General features: G+C 49.2%; 2 protein-coding genes across 24 annotated transcripts in view; one reads left to right on the top strand and one right to left on the bottom strand.

Moving 5' to 3' along the window:
• Positions 1-9,616, bottom strand: CYB561A3 (cytochrome b561 family member A3). 14 transcript variants are annotated; one of them, XM_072758219.1, is made up of 9 exons: positions 9,392-9,616; positions 8,552-8,957; positions 7,517-7,609; positions 6,754-6,862; positions 5,533-5,731; positions 4,043-4,251; positions 3,232-3,386; positions 2,338-2,494; positions 1-1,619 (listed from the first exon to the last, which is right to left on the bottom strand). In XM_072758219.1, the coding sequence occupies exons 5-9, from the start codon at positions 5,714-5,716 to the stop codon at positions 1,596-1,598; spliced, it is 729 nt and encodes a 242-aa protein (XP_072614320.1). In that variant the 5' UTR covers positions 5,717-5,731; positions 6,754-6,862; positions 7,517-7,609; positions 8,552-8,957; positions 9,392-9,616; the 3' UTR covers positions 1-1,595. The 14 variants fall into 14 exon arrangements, with proteins under 14 accessions (XP_072614320.1, XP_072614325.1, XP_072614327.1 ...); XM_072758224.1 differs by having other exon boundaries at positions 8,417-8,957; positions 9,392-9,602; XM_072758226.1 differs by having other exon boundaries at positions 8,861-8,957; positions 9,392-9,574.
• TMEM138 (transmembrane protein 138) overlaps positions 9,541-18,740 on the top strand; it is a 26,701-nt gene continuing 17,501 nt past the window's right edge. For 4 of the 10 annotated variants that reach the window (XR_012001614.1, XM_025987397.2, XM_072758214.1 and 1 more), the window contains exons 1-5: positions 9,660-9,755; positions 11,438-11,699; positions 13,206-13,377; positions 14,921-14,996; positions 15,271-15,379. Coding sequence is in view for 9 of the 10 variants with exons in the window: in XM_025987397.2 (XP_025843182.2) it covers positions 11,572-11,699; positions 13,206-13,377; positions 14,921-14,996; positions 15,271-15,379 (485 nt within the window). In the remaining variant the exon portion in view is untranslated. Of the gene's footprint in view, positions 9,756-11,437; positions 11,700-13,205; positions 13,378-14,920; positions 14,997-15,270; positions 15,871-18,740 lie in introns of those variants that run through there. The other 6 variants (XM_072758211.1, XM_072758213.1, XM_072758215.1 and 3 more) reach the window with 6 other exon arrangements.

Below are 18,740 nucleotides of genomic sequence, written 5' to 3' on the forward strand. Positions count from 1 at the left end.
TTCCAGGAGGATAGTCATGGGATCTTTGGTGCCTTTTGGTTTGTTCCTCCCCAGAGGCTTTTACAAGTTTCCCAGAGCTCACTTAACCACAATGTCATTACACTAGAGGAGGCTTTGATTCTTAAAAACATGATAAATGGAAATCAAGCTTCAGGTTACAGGCCTATCCATGTGGAAAGAGGGGGCGCTGGTCACATGACTGAGGTGTCTGGCAGTTATCCCAATGGCTTCAAAGGGTCCATCACTCGGAAGTTCAGTCACAGTCCTGCTGACACCAGGCCGTGTGGGGTTGGAGCGGACAGCCAGCCTCCTCTCCACCTGCCAAGGGTAAATGCATCCCAGCCCCCAGGTATTGTGTCGTTTGTCACTAAGCACAGCAGTATGGAGCCTGGGACCTGGCAGGGCTCATTTGGAAAGGGCAGGAAAAGCCACTGCCACCACTTAAGAGAGGAACAAGATTTCTCCCGTCCTCACCCTAACCCCAGCTTCTCAAGAGGCAAGCAGCTGTTCACCCTCTGGCATAATAGGAGACTGGGTTTGGCCAAGCAAGTCACCAGAGAGGGAAATGAGGCAGTCTGATACTCAGCAGGGAGCACCTTGGAAAGTGGCTGTGGCCCCTGGGGTCCGCTGGGCACAATGTACCACAACTTTGGCTTTTTTATGGTGAGCTGGAGAGTGAAAATCAGCTGGGTTGGCACTTTGCCAAAAGAGCGAAGCGGCAGAGAGGCCCTGATCTGGTGAGGGGCAGCAAAGGAAGTCTGAAGCACCCTTGAGGATCATCCCTGTTGGACAGGATGTTGTTGGAAAAAGAGGCTACCAGGGTTCATCAGGCTGCCTGACCATGACGGGCATGTAAGTCATAGGGGAGGCCAGGATCTAGGCCAGAGCTGTAGCAGTAGAAGCAGAGCCACATGGTCACAATGTAGGCGGACAGGGAACGTGGCAACATGAAACAGAACAGCAAAGAGCAGTCAGCTGCTCAGCTTCTCTGCAGAAGCTGCTCTGCTGCCATTCTCCCCCCATACTTCCATCACCTCAAGATGTTTGTGCCCAGCCTCACATCTTGGTGAGCTGGATGGAGATGATGGCTGATGATGCCCCCCCACAGTGGGGGCGGCCCAAATGAAACACATGCCTTTAAGGGAAAGCTGCTGGACACCATTACCATACAGATTGGTGTAGATACAGATACCTCACTCTTCACATACAGATTGCCCTTGACTCCTGGCTCCTTTGAGCTGTCAAGATTTTCTGTCACATCCTTGGAGTCTAAAGGGGAAATCAGCCTGACCACACAGAAAGCAGGGGCAGCATGAGCAGCTGTGGTGCAGGGAGGAGGCCACAGTGAATGAAGAACCCAAGAAAGTGACGCCAGGAAGGAGTACAGAAGCCGAAGCCACCAAGCAAGGAGGGTGGGCAGCAAATTGGTGGAATGAGCAGACCACCCCCCCCCCCCAACCACCACATGGAGGCCAGAAGAGATTGGGGCCCAGAGCCCAAGGCAGGTCTGTCGCTGAAACCAGACAGGAGCCCCGGGCAGAGCAGAGCTTCTGAGGGGAAGCACCTCCACCTGCTCCTGGGTGCCCCTTCCTGCTTCACTCCCCATCACGCAACAGGGGCTGGAAAGACAGGCAGAGACACAGGGGTTAATGGCATCACACCCTAATGTGCAGGCCTGAGTTCTTCAGAAAAACCCCCAACCTGTAGAGCGGTCCCCAGGCAAGCCACTTCATCTTTCAGGGAAGCCCCAATGTCCCTCGGCCTGACACACACCCCATCTCACCACAACCTTTGCCTGAAGCTTGGCCAAGAACAGGCAAAACCTACTCCAAGCACTGCACCCTTTAGCAAGCACCCGCTAGATAAGCTCCTACCCCTCAAGACTAGCTCGAAGACTGGAAAAGAAGAAATTACAACACCCTTTCTTCATGCGCAAGCACTTTCTTGGGGGAGAGAAGGCCATACTTTCCCCTCATGAAACCACAGAAATTTGAGGGGACTGGCGTAAACATCTGGCCTATAGATCCCAACTCTACCATTTCCTGACTGAGTGACCTCAGTTACCAGTGACCAAGTCACTTATCCTGTCCACCTGTCCTCTCCCAAGAGGCAGGCCCCAGGAGCTGCTGAGCCCAAACAGCTATGTTTGTCACAATGGCTGGGATGTGCTTTGATATCTGTGCTCCCCATCAGCCAACCCAACCCCACCTTCAAGATACTGGGTTTCCCACCATGTTACTGAGTGGTCTTCCTAGCAAGGCCCAAGGCTTTCCTAGGTGAGTCTCCTCTAGACTCAGCCCTATCCCAAACTGGAAGGGGGAAACCAGGACGCCATACCTGTCCCTCAGTCAGGATCCCTGGTTCTGGGCGTTTCCAAGATGAAACCAGGAGGATATAGAGCACCAGTAGCCCAAAGACCACCACCAGCATCCCAAGGCTGTTGGCAAAGATAGCCTCACTGGGCAGATTAGTGTATGGTTGAGTGGCATTGTTCCTGAAAATGACAAAATAATGTGGGCCCCTGAAAGGTTTTTCACCTGTTTTTGCCCAATAGGAGACCCAACACCATTAGCAGATGGTGAGAAAAGCTTCCAAGGACCATCTGTGACCTGAAGCATTAACGTACTAAGTCCCTACCACCACCACAAAAAACATCTGCAGACTGCTTTTTACCTCTGACAGAACTAAAGCTCTAAGAGGCATGATGAGCTTGCCCAGAGTCAGACAACTAGTAAATGGCACAGCCAAGACCTAAACCCAAGTCTGACTTCATATCTTATTTCCTTTCACTACCCACACCCCTGCCTTAAAAAAATGGGGAGACGGTAGTGGCTAGGCATGAAGGCTGCAATCTTAACTGAAACCCCAGCTCTGCCACTTCCTCACTGTGTGCCCTTGGGTAAGTTACTTAACCTCTCTGTGCCTCAGTTCCCTTATTCGCAAATGGCAATGACAACAGTATCTACGTTATAAATGATTAAAGGATTCAATTTAAGGTACCTAGAACAGTTTCTGAGACATAGTAGGCACCAAGTCAATCTGAAGGTAAATAAATATTTGCTGACCAATTTACCAATCTCAACCTAAAGACTTCATGACCCTCCAGATCAGGAACAAGCTCAACCCCAAAGTCTCCCCTCCCTTGGCAAGGTCCTACGATCACAGGGTGCATCTTTTGAAGACCCTATGCTTTCCCGTCCATGTTAGAGTTGCCCCCCCCACCCCACTCACAAACTGAAGAAAAGCTTCTCGTTAATGCCAGAAATGACAGATGCGATGGACAGAGACAGGATGATGACTCCAAAGAAGACGTGGATGGGTTTAAGGAGGCTGCGCAGCCACATGGACATCCAGGGCAGCAGGAAGACAACAAAGCCCAAGAACCACTGTGGACACAGGGAGGAGGTGCCTGACCACACTGTGCTGTGCCCAGTGGTGCCCCAGGCCATCCCACAGCCCCCTGCCCTAGGGCCTCCTGCCCTGCGGTGGTCCCTCACCCTTTGTTACTGGCTCAAACCTCCCACTAGGTGCCACTCCAGCTTTCATGCTGTGGTTGGCTGCTCAGTCAAACCAGCACATCCCATGAAATGCTTAGCTATGAGCCCAGTCTCCTAAAATCCCAGCCATCCCTGTGTGTCTCTGCTTCCTTCCAGTCCTGGCCCCTAAGACTCCTTGCTCATACGGGGTTGATGTCAAAATGCAAAAACCACTTCCAGAATTGCTTCCAGTTCAAAGAAAGGTGGGAATGGGAAAGGTGGAAAAGACTACCTAGAGTCAGTGTGGCACATGCTGTGATGAAGTTATTAGCTCAGCATGCTCCGGAATGACAGAGGAGTAGTGTGATGGGTAAGAGCAGGAATGGATGAGTGTGGGAAGCAGCAGCGTCCTATGGCTATTTAAGCTGCCACTGCTATGGGGATGTGGCCTGTGGGGCTGTGTCCAGCCAGTGAGCAGAGGGAGTGTGTGGCACAGGTGCAAGGAAAGCCCCAACCAGAGCCCACGGCCACCAGCCGGTAACAGGAACCCAAAGGGGAGAACGCACCTGGCAGGCAAAAAGGAAGACGGTGACAATGCCCAGCCAGCTGTGCAAGGAGTAGAGATTGGTGATCCTGGAGCGGCGGTGGAGCTGAAAGACGGCCACCAGCCCCAGCACGGTCAGGATGAAGGCCAGCAGGTGCAGCATGGCGTGGCCGATCTTCCATGGCAGCTTCGGCCCCACCCACGACTGAGGCAGGCGGTACAGCAGTGACGCTGCGGGAGAGAATGTCCCAGGGCCCAGACTCTTCCCCTCTTGCTCCCCTCAACACTGGGGGAACTAACCTCACATGGCCCCGCACAGCTTCCCAACCAGGGGAGAAGGAGATGCTGGGATGCAGCACCCCCTTCTCAGCATCTCCTATCCCTGTGTCATTGCTGGGATAGCAGTTGGCCATGATGCGGGAAGAAAACATAGTAGTAAAAAGGGAGGAGTAGGTTTATCAATCTGCCAGTCTGTTGTTACATCATATATGCACTTGTGTGCAGCTCTGCAGGTAAAAAGGCAATGTCACATTCATTATTTTTTTCTAATTGAATACTCACAACTGTTAGTGGTCACAAATGCAGGCTTTTAGCAAAGTTAGATGGCCTATGTCCACATCCTGGCTCTGCCTCTTGGCTATTTGACATCTTGTTTCTAAATCTCAGTGTCGGGCAGCCCCAGTGGTGCAGCGGTTTAGCGTCGCCTGCAGCCCGGGGTTTGATCCTGGGGACCCTGGATTGAGTCCCACGTCAGGCTCCCTGCATGGAGCCTGCTTCTCCCTCTGCCTGTGCCTCTTCCTCTCTCTCTCTGTGTCTCTATGAATAAATAAATAAAATCTTAAAAAAAAAAAAAATAAATCTCAGTGTCCTCATCTGTAACATGGGGATAACAGCACAGCCCATCTCACAGGCTTCTTGGAAGAACAAAACAGGATGATGTATCTGAAGTACACAGGATAAGCTGCTATGATCCATGTTGTCATTGTTCCCATTTTACAGGTGGGGAGATGAGGTTCACCAGGGCCCCAAGGCCCAGCTCTGAATGCATGGGGCACAGATGAGTCTGGCAGAGTAAGCAGTTCCCTCATGTAATCCTGACTGGGGGACGAGAGGCTTCAGTCTTCCTCTCCCTAAAGCAGAAGTTGGCAGACTACAGCTCACGGGCCAAATCCAGCTGTTTTTTAAGTAAAGCTTTATTGGAACACAGCCACATTCATGTTTTCCAGTTATCTATGGCAGATAGATAGCCAGTTGCAATGCAGGTCATATGGCTTGCAAAGCCTTTACTCTCTGATCCTTTATAGAAAGATATTGCCAACCCCTACCTTAGAGTATCTGTAAAGGTACCCTTCTCAGATGCCCCATTCTCACCATTTTTTCCTACAAATGATACCTGGGCTCAGAAACAGCCCAATCTGTCCTACTCTCATAGACCCAATAACTCAACAGTGACAAAAGCTCTACCACAGCCAGGGCTGGGCCACAGTATGTTTCCCATGACCTCGTACTCACCAGCACTGTAGAGTACCACTGAGCCAACAACCATGAATACTGGATGATAGTTGAACATGAGAAGGGTGCCATCCCAGGCAAAGCCACCATGCCACAACTGCACCCAATAGATGGTGAGGATGATGCACATCAAGCCCAGGAACCACAGCGAGTAAAAGGACAAGTAGAACCATCCCACAGCCATTCTGATTAGGCGCTCCTGGAAGAAGCATAAGTACATATGTCCCTGCTGGCTCTGCTGGCTTGAGTGCATCCCACATAATAGCTAAAGGAGGTAACACTGAGCTTGCTCTTGCTGGAAGTGTGGACACTTTTCACTTTAGCTCTCCTGCTACCAGCCTGGGCACTGCCCCGTGAGACTTGGAAGTCCTGATCTCTGGTTATGGACAGTAAGGATGGCCCCACCCCAGTACCTGGTAGCTCTGGCTCAAGGCTCTTGGCCCAAAGCCCTGGGATTAGCCTCTCTTCACAGGACCAAAAGGTAAAGAATCCACCCCACCCTATCCCACTGAAAAGAAGGGACAGGAATCCAAACCCAGGCTAGATCACACAAATGCCTAGGCCCTCGGTTCTAACAGAAGGTGGAAAAATTATAATCTACAAGGAGCAAACACCCTGCTATTAGGCCAGCTGACAGGAAGTCCTATGATCTCCCACTTCTATAGGAAAGTTCTTCAGCAGCTGGTGAACTCTATGGGGCTAACCCTCCTATTGAGGAAGTAAGACCAGGCCTTCACTCTAGAGTCCCCACACTCTACACCTTGAATTGGACAAGCCTCAGATGTCCTAGGCCTGAGACTTCTGCTTTCTCTTCCTCTGGGGAAAGTTCAGAGGAGAAAAGAGGAAGCGAGAACTCACGGTCTAGAAAGCATGAGTTTATTTTGAGATTTTTCTATGTCCTTGATAAAGTCAGAAACCAGCTCTGGTTTCAGACAAACACCTAGAGCCCTGAGCAGCTGCTCGTACAAACCAGGCAACTGGGCATGAGGGCTAGCAGGCAAATACACAAAGCCACAGGACCATCTCTGCTCTCAGCTAACATGTAGGCAGTATGGGCCCAGCTCTCAAGGCAGTCAGCCTGTCCCACGGACTCACACCAAGGAGGAGACACTAGGACATCCTGCAGTTGATACCTCTCAATCTGAACCAGCTAATAGAAAAAAAGGCAGGTCCCTTAAACAGCTAAGAACTCCCAAGGAGATAAGACACTTGATTCCTCACCCTGTAGACTTAGTGGCAGACTGACAGAGTGATGGCCGAGGCTCCAATTCTTATGAAGTGGGGCACCTTGAGCAAATCACTTAGCATTGGTAGGACTCATTCTTCTCATCTGAAAGAAAAGCATGGTAATGAGAATACACTGAAGAGCAGCCATGAGCAGACACCCCACTAGAACCCATTTGCTCCTGTGAGAAGTTATCATCCCCATTTTATAGATGAGGAAACTAAGGCTCAGGAAGATTAAATGCCAGCATTAGGACCCAGGAAATGGGCAGGAAGTTTCAAACCCTTGTCTGTTTGGCTTTAAGGCTCCTGTTTTTTCCTTGACCATAGACTGTCAGAAGAGCAAGTGAGAAAATGTCCATGAGGACATTGTAAGGGCAAAGTATTCTACTATTGTCACAGCAGTCCATCCTACCTATAAGCTACAGCCTGAAGCTTGTGGCCTCCATGCCAGGCCAGGCCTCTTGGTAGCCCTGATACTATGCCATGCCAACTCACTCCATGGCAGGTGTCCACCTAACTAGAAACAGAAACAGACACTGAACGCTCAATGTGACCCAAGTTGGCAGTAATCACTGAGAAGAGAAGACTCGAGGGGCTGGGGGAAAAACAAAGTTCCATAAGGCTGAGGGTAAATAACACCATAACACCACCATCTTCATATAAGTTTTGTGGCTCAACTACAGAGCTCAGAGATTTGCCACCCAGCTTCAGAGGTGTCCCCTTAGTCTCTGTAAGAGCAGAGAAAGTTTCAAGTCACCAGATGTTCAGTCATCTCCCAGTGAAGTCAGCATGAAGCACCTAGTCAGCAGGTTGGATCCATCAGACAAGTATCTTTCATGACTTCCTTTTCCTTCGGAGAAGAAAAAACAAAAGTAAATATAATCCAAAAGGGCTGTATCCACCCTTCTACAACAGATTCTGGATTACTGCTCTGGGACAGACTTAAGAGTTCACCATGGGGACACTTTTCTGACAGAGGGCTGTGATGTTATACTGTTCACAGTACACAGATGAGCCCTTCCTCTGCCAGAGAGTACGAAAGAAGAGAAAAAAGAATAAAGTGAAAACTGCAGCCCAAACTCTGAAAATATTCTCTCATTTATTCCATGAAAGTAGGCTGTGCTATGATTTCAGGATGGGCTCACCATAGTTTGGTCTCTGATTCTGCCCTCACTTTGTAAAGCCCCATTCTAAGGCAGATCAGCTCCTCTTCTATCAGGGGCCGGAATGGTAAATACTTTAGGCTTTGCAGGCCGTAGCCTCTTTCCTGATTGTGTCAGCAACTCTTCTGATGGAGTGCAAAAGCAATCATAGACAATACTTTCACAAAAGAACACAGCCATGTTCCCCAAAGTGCTTATTTATGGGCACTGAAATTTCAGGTTCATATCATTTTTATGTATCACAAAATATCCTTCTTCTTTCTGTTAATCAGTTAAAAATGTAAAAACCATGCAGGCGGTGCATCAAACTTCGTCTACCACAATCTAAGAGATGTACCCTCCAACCTAATACTCTCCTCGGTCCCTTGACAAAAAAGGGTTCTGCCTGGTTGCAGTAAAACAGATCAGGCCCCTGCGCAGGAAATGAGTAAGTTTCCATTCAGCCCTTAATCTTAGGAAAAAGGACTCTATTCCGAATTCTTAACAATATTTACTTTTAAAATTTAGAACTACAAGTGGATGAAGGAACAGAAAGTCAATTTGCTGCCCCCACTTCCCAGATGAATGGTGGAGGACTTGGGAATCCTGAGAATCAGACTTCGGGTTCAAGTCCTAAACTCTTCTCTTACAGATCAAAATCACTGGGACCCAAAGAAGGGAAGTGGCTCGGCCACGGTGAGTGGCACAGCGGGTACAGGAACCCAGGTTCGCTTCCCTCAGCTCCAAGGACTCCTCAGGTCCAAATGCGGCTTCTGTAAGGTCAGGTCCCCTAAATTCCAATCAGGAGGTAGCAAAGCAAGGCGCTCCTTAGCGCCCCAGGGATGACAGACCGGCCTCCCGGACTGCGGACTGCTCGGGCTGCTCGGGCTGCTCGGGCCTGGCTCTGGTGCCCCGGATCCCCTGTCCAGGGCCCTCTGCGGGGACGAAGGGCCGCGTACTGGTCCTGGCCAGCCTGGGCTGACAATTAGGGCGAGGGGCTCCGCTTGCTGCCAGCGACTTCCGAAGCGCTTTCGTGCCTGTACAAGCAGGCCACACCTGCAGAAGGAAGGGCACAGACAACGGCGTCCCATTCCCTACAAGGGAAAGCCGAGGCCAAGGGAGGGGTGGCGAGCGACAGCGCAAAGCAAGGAGGCAGCGGACCCAGCGCTCGAGCTCCCTAACTCCCCGCTCGAGCTCCTCCTCACCCCCGAACCACAGTGGGCCGCAGGGGTCTCCGAGGCCCGCCTCTGTCGCCGCCCGGCGCCGCAGCCAGCAGGACTCCAGCCGAAGCAGCCGGGAACTCCGCAGCGCCCGTCGCCGGCCCCGCAGCCCCAGGGAAAGCGAGCCGCGCCACCTTCCTTATAGGCGCGCGGCGCTTCCGGTGGCGCCCGCGGCCGCCTGGGAAATGGAGTCCAGCCGCCGGCTCCCAGCCCCACGGCCCCGAGGCGTTCCTTCCCCAGGGGGCGCCGCCGCTCGGCGCGGTCCCTCACCCCCATCTCGCGCTCGGCGACGCGAAACCTCCCGCCGGGGGCTGGCCTTCAGCGAGGCCGCGGGCAGCAGCTGGGAAGGCAGGAGCTGGATGCGGCGACGCTGCGAGGGCCCGAGGGGGCCTGCCCAAACGCGGCGGCCGGGCCGACCGCAGAGCGGCCGGAACGCCGGGGAGGCGGGTGCGCGGCGCCGACGGAGCCCGCGGCCGCCACCTACTTCCGGGCTCTGAAGGCGGTTTCCGGAAGCCAGGCCGGCGTCCCCATGACAACCGGCGTTGGGTCTCGGAGGTGAGCGTGCTGGAGGAGAGGGTGAGGTGACCCGAGTCGGAGCCTCCGCTGTTCGTGTGCAGGGCGGGTTTTCTGCCAGGTAGCCCCGTTATGAAGTGGATGGGGAAGGCCTGAGAGGAAGACTGCCCTGGGGACCAAGGGGACGCGGGGAGGGGAGCTGTGGACAGACCGAGCCGGCTTGGCCCCCTGGCGAATCGCCGCCGCGCTGCAGCGGAGGCGCTGGGCGTCCTGACGGCAGCCAGCCGGGGGCGGTGGCGCCGTGGCCTGGCGCGCGGGCTCGGTGTACCCCCTCGCTGTGAGGCCTGCCCCGCGCACCGGCGACCCGGGGCGACTTGAAGTCTGGCCCTGTGGAAGTGTTCTTGCCTGCAGGACGGAGGGAATCACCCTCTCCCCTTTGCCGGGTAGCTGCGAGGGTTCGAGGCAGCTGGCCTGGTCGCCACGTCTGTCATAGTGCTGGTGGTAGGCGGCGGCTGTCCTGTCGTCTGACGAATGAGGGGGCTGGGCGTAGAGACCGTGTGGTCCTGCAGCCATTACGGTGGGGCTTCTCCGCCAGGGGAGCTGGATGCGGTTCCGGAACCTGTCGGAGCCTCCGTGTGATACCGGGGATTATGGTCACACTAATGGCTGGTGCTCAAGACGGGTGTAGGATAAGTGACCCCGTGGATAATGATTGCAAAACGTTTTACAGATGTTAGCTTGATCTTGTGCTCTGACACTTCAGAGCATTTTGAAATTTGCTTAGAGATTTGACCGAGGTGGAAGGGTCACAGGACACCCCCAGAACAATTTCTGGGCCTTGGAATATGCGAAAGTAAAGGCCAGGCTCCCTTCATATGGTGCCACTCTGTTGTTGCCACCTTAAACAGAGTCTTGCGGGAGAGCACTATTTCTTGCTCACCTCTTGCACCCCTTCCTACTTCTCTGGCTCCGACATCTTTCCCACCTAGTTACCTATCAGCCCATCTGTTATGTGAGAGGCAGCTTTGGGGAGTACTTAGGAGCACAGACTCTGGACCCAGGCTGCCTGAATCCCAATCCCAGCTCACAGAGCTGGGACAAATTATTTTACCTCTCTGAGCCTCAGTTGTCCTAGCTGCATAAGGGGTAGAGTGATAATAGTGAATCTTCTACTTCACACAGTTATTGTGAGATTTACAGAATTTCAGTGCTTAGAATAGCCCCAGGCAGGGGTGCCTGGCTGGCTCAGTCGGTGGAGCATGTGATTTGATAACGGGGCTCAGGGTCAAGAATTTGAGCCCCACTTTGGCTGTAGCGATTACTTAAAATAGTCCCTGGCATATTGTAAGTGATATATAAAGGCTTGCTGCTGCAGTTAGTATTAGAATTAGTATTAATTGCACAATCAGACAGACACTCTTTGTAGTACTCCTAGATTCCTTTGAACTCAAAAGTGGTTAGAAAGATTTGTGCATTGGGGCGCCCAGCTGGCTCAGTTGGAGGAGCATGTGACTCTTGGTCTCTGGGTCATGAGTTTGAGCCCCACATTGGATGTAGAGATTACGTCAAAAGAATAAGCAAAACTTAAAGAAAAAAGAAAGAGCTCTGCATTTAGAAGTTTCCAGGCATGGAGAAAGTTTGAGGATAACGCTCCCCAGAAGGAGTGACTAGTTGGGTTTTTTGGACATGGTAGTGGTTTTGGTCATTGACGTATTCCAAGCACCTACACCTGGCATGGATTAGAGCCTCAATAAATATTTACTGTATTAATGAATTTCTCCCCCCCCCCCCCCTCCCCAACAGGCCCTTGTCTTCAAGGTAAACAGCTCTGATTTGAGGAACTAGTGCTTCTCCCTCAGTGCTGGGGAGAAAGCCAGGAGCTTTCTTTTGGGAAATTGTGGAATGTGCCCCTGGGGGCCCAATAAAGCAGAAGGAAGATGCTCCAGACCAGTAACTATAGCCTGGTGCTCTCACTGCAGTTCCTGCTGCTGTCCTATGACCTCTTTGTCAATTCCTTCTCGGAGCTACTCCGGATGGCTCCTGTCATCCAGCTGGTGCTCTTCATGTGAGTTCAGTGGGTGGGACTGGACAGCTGACAATTGTGATTTAGCATTTTAAAGTTATTAATAGAGAAACCTCAGGGAAAATAAAATTTTGCGTATCTTGGGTACTCCATAGACATGTCAAGGGTCCTGTATTAATATACCTCTAACAAGGGTCTGGGATCCAGGGAGCAGTCAGAGGGTCATTTTCTCTATCTGTGAGTAGAAATATTGTCTTACATTGTCATGAAAGAGGATTACAGAACCACAGGTTAAAAGGGCAGTTCTATCAGTTATATATATATATGGGATAGAAGCTGTTGGCATTTTTCTTCCCCAGTGGCTTACAGACTCCATGAGGCTAGTTTCAATAGAAAACTGGTGTTTGGACAGCCCCGGTGGCTCAGCAGTTTAGCGCCTGCCTTCAGCCCAGGGCATGATCCTGGAGACCCGGGATCGAGTCCCACATCCGGCTCCCTGCATGGAGCCTGCTTCTCCCTCTGCCTGTGTCTCTGCCTCATTCTCTCTCTCTCTCTCTCTGTGTATCTGTCATGAATAAATAAATAAAATCCTTAAGAAAGAAAGAAGGAAGGAAGGAAGGAAGGAAGGAAGGAAGGAAGAAAGAAAGAAAAGAAAGAAGAAGAAAGAAAGAAAGAAAGAAGAAAGAAAACTGGTGTTTGACTCTTCCTTCATTCAACAAGTGTTCATTGGCCTACCAGACAGTATTCCAGGTGCAGCAGTAAAGCTGACAATTTCCTGCTCTCATGGAGTTTCCACTCAAGTGGAAAGAGACAACGAATACATTTTTTTATTTTTATTTTATTTTTTAAAATTTTTATTTATTTATTCATGAGAGACACAGAGAGAGAGAGAGAGAGAGGCAGAGACACAGGAGAAACAGGCTTCATGCACGGAGCCCGACATGGGACTCGATCCTGGGTCTCCAGGATCAGGCTCTGGGGCAAAGGTGGTGCCAAACCACTGAGCCACCCGGGCTGCCCTACATTTTTTTTTTTTTTTAAAAGATAATTTTGAATAGTAACAAATGTCATAAAGTGGATGGAAAGCGGATGGGGTGGAGAGGGGAGGGCTACCTAAGGCAGTAGAGTTAAAGGAGGCTTTCTGAAGACGGGACATCAGAACTGAGACTTGAATGGCACTAAGACACCAGCCGTGCCAAGATTAAGGGAAAGGCATTGCCATCTCACTAGATGGAATTGTGTGACAGGTGGTATTGGCTTTTTTTAGACATAGGGAAGAAAGCAGCTTCTCCCAAGTGTCTAGAAGGTTAAGAGCGTCAGAGCAGGGAAGCCTTGTCTATGGGCTGCACCTCACTGATGGGGCCTGCAGGTAGTTCAAACCTCATGTCATTTGGGCCCCAAAGGCCCATAACACCTTGGGGGGGGGCGGGTTTCAGAGGGCTAGAGCACAGGGGAGACCAGACTTCATGGTGTCCCTTAGGACTCAGAGCCAGCTCTTGGATCATCACACAGACCTCCATTTGGCTGTGCTTTGTTTGATGTCCACAGCATCCAGGATATCGCAATCCTCTTCAACATCATCATCATTTTCCTCATGTTCTTCAACACCTTCGTCTTCCAGGCTGGCTTGGTCAACCTCCTATTCCACAAGTTCAAAGGGACCATCATCCTCACAGCTGTGTACTTTGCCCTCAGCATCTCCCTTCATGTCTGGGTCATGGTAAGAGCAGAGCTTAAGGAGCAAGGAGTATCTTTTCCCTAGGAATTCAGCATCATTCTTTTATATCTCACAGAATCCTTGACAGGAAACAGGTGTGTTTGTGGTGAATGAATGTGGTGCCACCTGGGCTTGGGCATATGTGAGTTGCATAAAGCACTTCTGCCCAACCTTTCATGTTAAAGGACTGCCTTATCCAAGAGTTAGGGGACGCTTCTGGAATATTCCGTTCACCTTTGCCCCAAACAGTCCTGCCAGAGGTAAAACAGGAAGGGGACTCTGTTTCATCATTAGCTGTTTGGGCAGGTAGGCGTTGGGACAAGATATTGTTAGATATCAGTGTCCCGTGGGAAATGGCTGTGCCAAGAGTGCCACTTGCCCTTTAGTACCTCATGCCCTCAACTCTGTTCTCATCACTTATACCAGAAGGACTCCTCTCCAAGGTGCCAACATGGCCTCACAGTAGATCCCAGTTTTCATGGTTCCAGATTTCTCCTGCTTCATGAACTGTTCCATCTCTTTGGAAACATCGCCTATGTTTCCCAAGTACTCATCTTGATCGAACACAAGAAAAGCCCAGGAGGCTTCCCTAGTCACTTCTCTACTAAAGCCACCTTCTGGGGCAGCCCGGATGGCTCAACGGTTTAGTGCCACCTTCAGCCCAGGGTGTGATCCTGGAGACCCAGGATCCAGTCCCATGTCAGACTCCCTGCATGGAGCCTGCTTCTTTTCCTCTGCCTCTGTTTCTGCTTCTCTCTCTCTGTCTCTCTCTGTCTCTCATGAATAAATAAATAAAATCTTAAAAAAAAAAAATAAAGCCACCTTTTTAGACTAAACCTTCTTAAGTTGCCCTTGTTATTCCACAGAGAGAAGTAGGGCTCACAGGAAAGAAACAGCAGTGCCAGAGTCTCTCTAGGTGCTTCCTGAAAAGGATTGTCTCTGCTCTGGGTCCTGGGACCAAAATAGGTCCTGGCTTTGTACTCTGTACTATAAAGCTGTTAATCTGATTAAATCCTGAGTACACTAAGCCTTAATCTGACAGGAACTGAGCCTGAGATCTTCAAGGCCAGACAGTGACCAACACTGCAGTCCTGAGATAATGTGTAGCACTTCTCCTTGGAAAAGGCCATGGAATAAAAGGGAATAAGTAGCTAAGTTCAAACTTCCTCCTTCAGAGTTAAAAGGATATTTCCTTTGCACAGAAAAGGGAGTTTGAAGCTCCTTTGAGAAATACTCCTGGGAGTTGTGGGAAGGAAGAAGGAGGGTGAGATTAGCCTGATTTTTTTTTTTTTTTTTAAGATTCTTATTTATTTATTCATGAGAAACACAGAGAGGCAGAGAGACCTAGGCAGAGGGAGAAGCAGGCTCCCTGCAGGGAGCCCGATATGGGACTCAATCCCGGACCCGGGATCATGCCCTGAGCCAAAGGCAGATGCTCAACTGCTGAGCCACCTAGGTGTCCCGATATTAGCCTGATTTAAAACCAAGTGGCATTTTGCAGCTCTCTGGTCACTAAACTTTCCCTTTCTACTCATGTCTCCTTCAGAACTTACGCTGGAAAAACTCCAACCGCTTTGTCTGGACAGATGGACTTCAAACACTATTTGTATTCCAGAGACTAGGTAAGGACCAGAGCAACCTCAGGCCTCACTTTGGTTTTACCTGTGGCTCAGGCAGCTAAGGGCTTTGGTCCTAGCTTTCCCAGTCCATCATTGCCAGAATGGGATGAGTGGAACAGCCATGGCAAGAACAGGAAAGATGATGGCCCACTGCCCTTGCTAGTAGTCACTGGGAAATCATGAGGCAGAGCTCCTTTGCCCTATTAGGTTGTGTCCTTAGCCTGTAATGAATATTCAGGAGCATCCCTGAAGTTTCTTTCCTATTTATTGTTCACAGCAGCAGTGCTATACTGTTACTTCTACAAACGAACCGCTGTGAGACTGGGCGATCCTCGCTTCTACCAGGACTCTTTATGGCTGCGCAAGGAGTTCACACAAGTCCAAAGGTGACTGCTTCTTGTCACACTGATGGGTGCCTTTCCTTCCTGACAGAGGCCACATTTATGGCTCTGTGGGGTGGGGTTTACCCTATGCACAGGAAGCAATGTGACTTTCGTAGGACAGGCTCAGACCACTTGTGTTTAGTAGTCAAGAAGGAAGATCTTCCCTCTTGCAAATTAAAGTGTTTCCCAATACAGGCTTTAGTACATAACCCTCCCTGGCCTCCTACCTCAGTTCTGCCCCTTTTCCTTTCCTGCTCTCTACTTCTCTTCCTCATAGAAGGCTGTGAGGCTTGATCCTTAGGAAGCTATCACTTAGCCTGGTACAGGAGGGGCTCCTGGCACCTGGTTTCTTTGCAGCAAACATAATTAATGGATGCAAAGAGTGATATTTTTGAGCTCCTAACTCATCACACTGTAGACATTTAGATTCTATACCCAAGGCACTTTTTTAACACTTTATAAATAGGAAATAAATTGAATTCTTTTTCCATAAATGGTGGAGTCTGTCTGTCTAGTGTCGCAGATAAGAGGTATATCAAGTCCTGGCCTTAGCATTTGCTTGACCCAGTGGGCAGCTTCAGTCACAGAACAAACACAGGTATTACTGAATGCCATTATGAGTACAAGCTATTTTTGTAGAAATTCAGAAAGCATTCTGATGCCCCGCCCCAAACCTTGGAATTCCAGATTTCTGTGCCTTTTTTTTTTTAAAGATTTATTTATTTATTTTTACAAATGAGAGCAAAAGAGAGCAAGAGAGTGCTCGAGTGTGTGTACATGCACACACAAGCAGGGGAGGAGGAACAGAGGGAGAGAGAGACAAGCAAACTCCACACTGAGCATAGAGCCTGACATGGGGCTCAGTCTCAAGACCCTTAGATCATGACCTGAGCCAAAACCAAAAGTCAGACACTTACTTAACGGACTAAGCCACTCAGATACCCCTGGACTTTTGTGCTTTATTCAGACTCTCCCCACCATCAGAGCCCTAAACTGCACTCAGAAGAATAAAAATCCCTAACCTGTTTTGGCAAAAGAAACTTTTAAAATTCATGTGTTCGTGGTATCAGTTTTCTATTGCCAGAATAATATGTAACAGACCACCACTGAACTTCAGTGGCATGTGACAATAGTTATGTGGCTCTTGAGCCTTGGGGTTCAGCTGATCGGACTGGTTTAGATGATTTCTGCTAGGCTTGCTCATTTGTGTGTCAGCCAGGCAGCTGTGATGATCTTGGGATTTGGGGCTTTTGGCAAACCTAGGCTGGCCTCAGCTAGAATGACTGGGGTGTTCTGGTTCTCATGAGTCATCCTCCAGGGACTAGCCTGGGTTCATTCACATGACAGTGGCAAAGGAGCAGAAGAATAACCCCCATTGTGCAATACTTCAAGCCTCTGTGTTGTGTCTCTTAGACTCCCATTGGTCAAAGTAAGTCATATGACTGTGCCCAGAGCCCAGGTAGGAAAGCACTACAAAATGTCCTGGTAAAAGGCACAGATAAAGGGAGGGCCATGAATTGCAGCCTAACCACATCAGAAAGTTCCTCTGTGAAACATCATTCAGAAGTATTTTAGCAGGGGTTGGCAAACTTTTTCCATGAAGCACTAGATAGATTTTGAGGGCTATGTGGTCTTTGTTGCAACCATAAGCATACCTTGCTTTAGTGCACTTCACAGATACTGTGTTTCTTACAAATAGAAGGTTTGTGGCAACCCCGTGTTGAGCAAGTCTATTGGCACCATTTTTTCTAGCAGTATTTGTTTGCTTTGTGTCTGTCACATTTTAGTAATTCTTGCAACATTGCAAACTTTTTCTTTGTGGTTATATTTGTTATGTCCTCTGTGATCAGTGATCTTTGATGTTGCTATTGTAATTAATGGAGGCACAATGAACCACACACACGTTAGGGAGAAAAGTTAGGCCATAGATGTTCAGCATGTTGTGACTGCTCCACCGACTGGCTCTCCCCCATCTCTCTTGCTCCCCTCTGGCTTCCCTATTCCCTGAGACACAACAGTGTTGAACTTAGGCAAGTGAATAACCCTATATTCAAGTAAAAGAAGAGTTGCACGTCTCTCACTTAAAAGCTAGAATGACTAAGCTTAGTGAAGACGACCTGTCAAAAGTCAAGATGGGCTGAAAGCTAGACCTCTTGTGCCAAACAGCCAAGTTGTGAACGTGAAGGAAAGTTCTTGAAGGAAATTAGAAGTGCTGCTCTGGTGTTCCCACAAATAAAGCAAAGCAGTCTTGTTGCTGATACAGAAAAAGTTTGAGTGGTTTGGATAAAAGATCAGACCAGCCTCAACACTCCTTATAAACCAAAGCCTAACCCATAGCAATGCCAAAACTCTTCAATTCTATGAAGGCTGAGTGGTGAGAAAGCTGCCCAAGAAAAGTCTGAAATTAGCAGAGGTTGGTTCATGAGGTTTAAGGAAAGCAGCCATCTCCATAACACACAAGTGCATGGTGAAGCAGCGGCAGGACTGCTGAGGCAAGACCCTCCTCCAGCAAAAGGATTATGGCTCACTGAAGGCTCAGATGATTTTTAACAATTTTTTTTTTCATTTTTTTAAAGGATTTATTTATTTGTGGGGAGGTGGAGAGAGACTCTCAGGCAGACTCCCTGATGAGCATGGAGCCCAAAGCAGTGCAGGAATGGCCCCCACAACCCTGATATCATGACCTGAACCCAAACCAGAGTCAGATGCCCAACCTACTGAGCCACCCAGGTACCCCAGCAATTATTTTTTAATTAAGATAAATATGTAGGGTATTTTAGATATAAAGGTAGTGAACACTTTGTAGAGTATGGTACAGTGTAAACATAAGCTTTATGTGCCCTAGGAAACCAAAAAATTCATTTGACTCACGTTATGGCAGTATTTCTTTATTGTGGTGGTCTGGAATCAAACCTATATTATCTTTGACATGTGCCTGTACTCCACTTGGGCATTGTCATTGTAGTATGAAAGGAGCCATAGATGATTTGTCAGTGAATGGATGCAGCTGTGTTCCAGTAATACTGAGGACACAGATTTGAATTTCATATCATATTCATGTGTCACAAAATCAAAATATTTTTTGTAGACTTTTTTTAACCATGTAAAAATGTAAAGCTATTCTTAGCTCAAGGGAAAAACAAGCTAGATTTGCCCCAGGCCATAGTATGCCTGGTTTAAAAGGCTAGAATAAAGTTCTAGGGAAAGAAAGACTATAGGTAATCAGCTGCACTGTCAAGATCTTAACAGTTATTAGAAAAGAAAAGGTACAATGTTTAAATAAACCATGTAAGAAAGACCCCATATCCTGTAATTGGAACAAGTGATCTAAAAAAACCTAACAAGGGCAGCCCTGGTGGCTCAG

Source organism: Vulpes vulpes, chromosome 5 (assembly GCF_048418805.1).
Source record: "Vulpes vulpes isolate BD-2025 chromosome 5, VulVul3, whole genome shotgun sequence".
NCBI classification, from domain to species: domain Eukaryota; kingdom Metazoa; phylum Chordata; class Mammalia; order Carnivora; family Canidae; genus Vulpes; species Vulpes vulpes.

Coding starts and splice junctions, on each gene's coding strand:
- CYB561A3 (XM_072758219.1), bottom strand. CDS start 5,716: ATGGCTGTGGGATGGTTCTACTTGTCCTTTTACTCGCTGTGGTTCCTG. Junction 4,252..5,532: donor AGTGGTACTCTACAGTGCTG/GTGAGTACGAGG, acceptor TCTCTCCCGCAG/CGTCACTGCTGTACCGCCTG. Junction 2,495..3,231: donor GAGAAGCTTTTCTTCAGTTT/GTGAGTGGGGTG, acceptor TGTCATTTTCAG/GAACAATGCCACTCAACCAT.